The sequence below is a fragment of the Petromyzon marinus genome (assembly GCF_048934315.1).
Source record: "Petromyzon marinus isolate PM22_M1 ecotype Great Lakes invasive population chromosome 68 unlocalized genomic scaffold, UKy_Petmar_22M1.pri1.0 chr68_unloc.2, whole genome shotgun sequence".
NCBI lineage: Eukaryota > Metazoa > Chordata > Hyperoartia > Petromyzontiformes > Petromyzontidae > Petromyzon > Petromyzon marinus.
The window spans coordinates 369568-377485 of record NW_027422598.1 but is presented as its reverse complement, the minus strand read 5'-3'; the positions used below and the strand labels follow the sequence as shown (position 1 = coordinate 377485).

At 51.2% G+C, this 7918-nt stretch overlaps 1 protein-coding gene across 1 annotated transcript in view; it reads right to left on the bottom strand.

The window, feature by feature from the left end:
• Nucleotides 1-1765: 1765 nt before the first annotated feature.
• The window catches only part of LOC142908063 (uncharacterized), a 36365-nt gene continuing 30212 nt past the window's right edge, over nucleotides 1766-7918 (bottom strand). The window contains exons 10-11 of the mRNA XM_076058236.1: nucleotides 6722-6863; nucleotides 1766-2069 (exon numbers count right to left, since the gene is read on the bottom strand). Of these exons, the coding sequence (XP_075914351.1) occupies nucleotides 1921-2069; nucleotides 6722-6863 (291 nt within the window). The 3' untranslated portion in view covers nucleotides 1766-1920. The remainder of the gene's footprint in view (nucleotides 2070-6721; nucleotides 6864-7918) is intronic.

Below are 7918 nucleotides of genomic sequence, written 5' to 3'. Positions count from 1 at the left end.
ACACACAGAGACACACAGTGAGACACACAGAGGGAGACGAGGCGGCGACAGAGATCCCCCACACACGCAGACACGTGGTCCCGGCTCACAGCCAGTACCAGGTCCCTGGTACTCTACACAGAGAGACAGAGAGACACACAGAGACACACAGACAGAGACAGAGACACAGTGAGACACACACAGTGAGACACACACAGAGACACAGGGAGAAACCGAGGGAGAGGAGGCGGCGACAGAGATCCCCCACACACGCAGACACGTGGTCCCGGCTCACAGCGAGAACCAGATCCCTGGTGCTCTACACAGAGACACACACAGTGAGACACACAGAGAGAGAGAGACACACACAGTGAGACACACACAGTGACACGTGGTCCCGGCTCACAGCCAGTACCAGCTCCCTGGTACTCTACACAGAGAGACAGAGACACACAGAGACACAGTGAGACACACACAGAGATACACAGAGATACACAGAGACACACAGAGACACAGTGAGACACACACAGAGACACACAGAGACACACAGTGAGACACAGTGAGACACACACAGAGACACACAGAGACACACAGAGACACAGAGACACAGTGAGACACACAGAGACACACAGAGACACACAGAGACACACAGAGACACAGTGAGACACAGTGAGACACACAGAGACACAGTGAGACACAGTGAGACACACACAGAGACACACAGAGACACACAGAGACACACAGAGACACACACAGAGACACACAGAGACACACACAGAGACACACAGAGACACACAGAGACACACAGAGACACACTGAGACACAGTGAGACACACAGAGACACACAGAGACACACAGAGACACACAGTGAGACACAGTGAGACACACAGAGACACACAGAGACACACAGAGACACACAGAGACACACAGAGACACACAGAGACACAGTGAGACGTGGTCCCGGCTCACAGCCAGTACCAGGTCCCTGGTGCTCTACACACAGAGAGACACACGAAGACACACACAGAGAGACACAGTGAGACACAGAGAGACACAGTGAGACAGAGAGACACACAGAGACACAGTGAGAGACAGAGAGAGACAGTGAGACACACAGAGACACAGTGAGAGACAGAGAGAGACAGTGAGACACACAGAGATACAGTGAGACACAGAGAGACACACAGAGACAGTGAGACACACAGAGACACAGTGAGACACAGAGAGACACACAGAGACAGTGAGACACAGAGAGAGACAGAGAGACACAGTGAGAGACAGAGAGAGACACAGTGAGACACACACAGAGACTCAATGAGACAGTGAGACACAGTGAGACACACAGAGACACAGTGAGACACAGAGACAACACAGAGACAGAGACACACAGTGAGACAGAGAGACACAGTGAGACACAGTGAGACACACAGAGACACAGAGACACACAGTGAGACAGAGAGACACACAGTGAGACACAGTGAGACACAGTGAGACACAGAGAGACACAGAGAGACACAGTGAGACACAGTGAGACACAGAGAGACACAGAGAGACAGAGAGACACAGTAATACAGAGACACAGTGAGACACAGTCAGACAGAGAGACACAGAGAGACAGAGAGACACAGAGAGACACAGTGAGACAGAGAGACACAGAGAGACACAGAGAGACTGAGAGACACAGAGAGACACAGAGAGACTGTGAGACACAGAGAGACACAGTGAGACACAGTGAGACACAGTGAGACAGTGAGACACTGAGAGACTCTGTGTCTCTGTGTGTGTGTGTCTCTCTCTGTGAGTCTCTGTGTGTCTCTGTGTGAGTGTGTCTCTCTGTGTCTGTGTGTGTCTCTCTCTCTCTCTCTCTGTGTCTCTCTCTGTGTCTCTCTCCCTGTCTCTCTCGCTGTCTCTCTCTCTCTGTCTCTCTCTCTCTCTGTGTGTCTATATCAATAAACTCGCCTTGAAGGGAGAGTCGAGTCTAAAGAGGCATGGGTCGTGAGCGATGAGTCGCTGCGTTTTGGCCTCGTCCAGGAAGAGAATCAGCAGCAGCAGCCTCCGCAGAGTGAACCGTGACAGAGCCTCCAGCATGCCTACAGAGATACACACACAGAGATACATACAGAGATACATAGAGATACACACATATATACACACACAGAGATACATAGAGATACACACATAGATACACACACACAGATATACACACAGATACACACAGAGATACACACACACAGAGCCTCCAGCATGCCTACAGAGATACACACACAGAGATACATACAGAGATACACACAGAGATACACACATAGATACACACACAGATACACACACAGATACACAGAGATACACACACAGAGATACACACACACACACAGAGCCTCCAGCATGCCTACAGAGATACACACACAGAGATACATACATAGAGATACACACAGAGATACACACACAGAGATACATACATAGAGATACACACAGATACACACAGAGATACACACACACACACAGAGCCTCCAGCATGCCTACAGAGATACACACACAGAGATACACACAGAGATATACACAAAGAGATACACACACAGATACACACACAGATACAGAGACGCACACACACAGAGATATACATAGAGATACATAGAGATACACACAAAGATACACACAGAGATACACAGACACACACAGAGCCTCCAGCATGCCTACAGAGATACACACACAGAGATACACACAGAGATATACACACAGATACACACATAGAGTGTGTGAGTATGTGTGTATGAGTGTATGAGTGAGTGTATGAGTGTGTGGTGAGTGTGTGGTGAGTGTGTGGTGAGTGTGGTGAGTAACTCACCATCCCTGTACAGGTGAGGCACTGTGGGGTGTGAGTGTGAGTGTGTGTATGAGTGAGTGAGTGTGTGTATGAGTGAGTGTGTGTATGAGTGTGTGAGTGTGTGTATGAGTGTATGTGTGAGTGTGGTGAGTGTGGTGAGTGTGGTGAGTGTGGTGAGTGTGGTGAGTAACTCACCATCCCTGAACAGGTGAGGCACAGTGGGGTGTGAGTGTGTGTGAGTGTGTGAGTGTATGAGTGAGTGTGTGAGTGTGTGAGTGTATGAGTGAGTGAGTGTATGAGTGTGTGAGTGAGTGTATGAGTGTGTGAGTGAGTGTATGAGTGAGTGTGTGAGTGGGTGAGTGTGTGAGTGAGTGTATGAGTGTGTGAGTGAGTGTGGTGAGTGTGTGGTGAGTGTGGTGAGTAACTCACCATCCCTGTACAGGTGAGGTACAGTGGGGTGTGAGTGTGTGAGTGAGTGAGTGGTGAGTGGTGAGTGTGTGGTGAGTGAGTGGTGAGTGTGTGGTGAGTGTGGTGAGTGTGGTGAGTGAGTAACTCACCATCCCTGTACAGGTGAGGCACAGTGGGGTGTGAGTGTGTGAGTGAGTGTATGAGTGTGTGAGTGTGTGAGTGTATGAGTGAGTGTGAGTGTATGAGTGAGTGTGTGAGTGACTGGTGAGTGTGTGGTGAGTGAGTGTGTGAGTGTGTGGTGAGTGTGGTGAGTAACTCACCATCCCTGTACAGGTGAGGCACTGTGGGGTGTGAGTGTGTGAGTGTGTGTATGAGTGAGTGTATGAGTGAGTGTGTGAGTAACTGGTGAGTGTGTATGAGTGATTGGTGTATGAGTGTGTGGTGAGTGTGGTGAGTGAGTAACTCACCATCCCTGTACAGGTGAGGCACAGTGGGGTGTGAGTGTATGAGTGTGTGTGACCTGGTCAAGGCCTATGATACCATCAGTAGGCCTGGGCTCTGGGTCGTTCTTCGTGCTTTTGGAGTACCTGACCCTCTGCTCACGATCATTAAGGACCTTCATGATGGTGAGCGGGCCCGGGTAAAACTACGTGGCCGGGAGTCAGAGCCATTCCCTGTACACCTTGGGGTGCGACAGGGATGTCCTCTGGCTCCCACATTATTTAACATCTATTTTGACCACGTAGTTCGTGAAGCCTTCAATAGCTGTACCGGGGGAATCTCCATATGGTACAGATATAATGGGAGGTTAATCGATGCCCGGGTGCGGTCAAGGGATGGCTCCCTATTGCTCAACCACGTTATGTATGCTGATGACTTGGTAATAGCTGCTCAGTCAGAGGAGGAGTTGGAGACGCTGCTGCTGAGACTGGAGCGTGCCACTAAGAGGTGGGGCCTTACCATCAGCCCCACCAAAACTAAGCACCTGCCTGGGTATTTTGTACCATCGGACACTCCACCCCCACAACTCCCAATCGGTGATGGGGCAGTTGTGGAGAAAGTGGAGAGTTTCCCATACCTGGGCAGTGTGCTTATGACTGGCTACAGTTTAACAGCAGAGGTCTCACTCCGAATCAGTCGCGCGGCAATATCTTTTCATCGGTTGCGTAACGCTTTGTGGAAGCTACCTGGTCTGTCGCTCCGCACTAAGCTTCAGGTCTTCTCGGCCACGGTCATTCCCTCCCTTCTCTACGCTTGCGAAACGTGGACCCCCCTAATGGAACATCTTCGCCGGTTAGAAACATTTAGGCTGGCCTGCCTACGATCCATCCTGGGTTTAACCAGACTGGATTGTGTGAGGAGCTCACAAATCCTTGAAAGATCTGGGCAGGGTCCCATCGGTGAGCTCCTCCGGCAGGCAAGGCTGCGATGGCTGGGTCATGTAGCCCGCATGCCCAGCCACCGCATGCCGAAACAGCTTTTGTTCGGCCGGATTGAGGGGGCTAAGCGGGCGCGGCACGGGCTAGAGAAGAGATGGAGTGATGTGGTACAGGAGGACGTGGAGCTGAGTGGACTTGCCGATGACTGGTACCAGCGGTGTCAAGATCGGCCTCTGTGGAGGAGGCTCGTGAAGGATGCTACTGGGCAGTTGGAGGCAGTCGCCCTCCAACAACAACGGAGGGCGGAGGAGCGATGCTCACAACAGCGAGCGGAGCGCCGGGTGGCTAAAGCACAGCAGGTTGGCACAGTAGGGGGCACAGGTGGTGCATCAGCCAGTCATCTCAGTCAGTCGACCCGTGGCACCTGGGTCTGCCCCGTGACCTCCTGCCAGCGGGCGTTCGACACTTCACGTGGCCTCAGGGTGCACATAGCCTGGCACAAGCGTCGTGGTGACGTCACCGCCACTTAGTGGCGAATGGCGGTTGTTGTATGAGTGTATGAGTGTGTGGTGAGTGAGTGTGGTGAGTGTGGTGAGTAACTCACCATCCCTGTACAGGTGAGGCACAGTGGGGTGTGAGTATGTGAGTGTGTATATGAGTGTGTGTATGAGTGTATGTATGAGTGAGTGTGTGAGTGTGTGTATGAGTGTATGAGTGTGTATATGAGTGTGTGAGTGTGTGTGTGTAAGTGAATGGTGAGTGTGTGTATGAGTGAATGGTGAGTGTGGTGAGTGTGTGGTGAGTGTGGTGAGTAACTCACCATCCCTGTACAGGTGAGGCACAGTGGGGTGTGAGTGTGTGAGTGTGTATATGAGTGAGTGAGTGTGTGTGTGAGTGTATGAGTGAGTGTGTGTATGAGTGTATGTATGAGTGAGTGTGTGTATGAGTGAATGGTGAGTGTGGTGAGTGTGTGGTGAGTGTGGTGAGTAACTCACCATCCCTGTACAGGTGAGGCACAGTGGGGTGTGAGTGAGTGAGTGAGTGTATGAGTGTGTGTGTGAGTGTGTGAGTAAGTGTGTGAGTGATTGGTGAGTGTGTGGTGAGTGTGGTGAGTGTGTGGTGAGTGTGGTGAGTAACTCACCATCCCTGTACAGGTGAGGCACAGTGGGGTGTGAGTGTGTGAGTGTGTGTATGAGTGATTGGTGAGTGTGTGGTGAGTGTGGTGAGTGTGTGGTGAGTGTGGTGAGTAACTCACCATCCCTGTACAGGTGAGGCACAGTGGGGTGTGAGTGTGTGTGTGTAAGTGAATGGTGAGTGTGTGGTGAGTGTGGTGAGTGTGGTGAGTGTGTGGTGAGTGTGGTGAGTAACTCACCATCCCTGTACAGGTGAGGCACAGTGGGGTGTGAGTGTGTGAGTGTGTGTATGAGTGAGTGTATGTATGAGTGATTGGTGAGTGTATGAGTGAGTGTGTAAGTGAATGGTGAGTGTGGTGAGTGTGTGGTGAGTGTGGTGAGTAACTCACCATCCCTGTACAGGTGAGGCACAGTGGGGTGTGAGTGTGTGAGTGTGTATATGAGTGAGTGAGTGTGTGTGTGAGTGTATGAGTGAGTGTGTGTATGAGTGTATGTATGAGTGAGTGTGTGAGTGTGTGTATGAGTGAATGGTGAGTGTGGTGAGTGTGTGGTGAGTGTGGTGAGTAACTCACCATCCCTGTACAGGTAAGGCACAGTGGGGTGTGTATGAGAGTGTGAGTGTATGAGTGAGTGTGTGTATGAGTGTATGTATGAGTGAGTGTGTGAGTGTGTGTATGAGTGAATGGTGAGTGTGGTGAGTGTGTGGTGAGTGTGTGGTGAGTAACTCACCATCCCTGTACAGGTGAGGCACAGTGGGGTGTGAGTGTGTGAGTGTGTGTATGAGTGTGTGTATGAGTGTATGAGTGTGTGTATGAGTGTGTGTGTGAGTGATTGGTGAGTGATTGGTGAGTGTGTGGTGAGTGTGGTGAGTGTGGTGAGTAACTCACCATCCCTGTACAGGTGAGGCACAGTGGGGTGTGAGTGTATGAGTGTGTGTATGAGTGATTGGTGAGTGTGTGGTGAGTGTGGTGAGTGTGTGGTGAGTGTGGTGAGTAACTCACCATCCCTGTACAGGTGAGGCACAGTGGGGTGTGAGTATTCTGTGGCCGTGCTCTGGTCCCATAGCAGCCGGCCCACGACAAAGCGACTGAGGCTCACACAGTCAGAGTGGCTGTTCATCGGAACCTCCTCACCAAACACAGCCTGGAGACACACACAGACACACACACAGACACACACAGACACACACACACAGACACACACAGACACACACAGTCAGAGTGGCTGTTCATCGGAACCTCCTCACCAAACACAGCCTGGAGACACACACAGACACACACACAGACACACACAGACACACACACACAGACACACACAGACACACACAGTCAGAGTGGCTGTTCATCGGAACCTCCTCACCAAACACAGCCTGGAGACACACACAGACACACACACAGACACACACAGACACACACACACAGACACACACAGACACACACAGTCAGAGTGGCTGTTCATCGGAACCTCCTCACCAAACACAGCCTGGAGACACACACACAGACACACACAGACACACACAGAGTGAGACACACACAGACACACACAGAGAGAGACACACAGAGAGACACACACAGAGAGACACACACAGACACACACACAGACACTCACACAGAGTGAGACACACACAGAGACACACACACAGACACAGACACACACAGTCAGAGTGGCTGTTCATCGGAACCTCCTCACCAAACACAGCCTGGAGACACACACAGACACACACCCAGATAGAGACACACACACACACAGACACACACAGTCAGAGTGAGAGACACACACACAGACACACACAGACACACACACAGAGTGAGACACACACAGAGACACACACACAGACACACACACAGACACACACACAGACACACACAGACACACACACAGAGTGAGACACACACAGAGACACACACAGTCAGAGTGGCTGTTCATCGGAACCTCCTCACCAAACACAGCCTAGAGACACACACAGACACACACAGAGTGAGACACACACACAGAGAGACACACAGAGACACACACAGAGAGACACACAGAGACACACACAGACACACACAGTCAGAGTGGCTGTTCATCGGAACCTCCTCACCAAACACAGCCTAGACACACACAGAGAGACACACACAGAGACACAGAGAGACACACACAGACACACACACAGAGTGAGACACACACACAGACACACACACACAGACACACACACA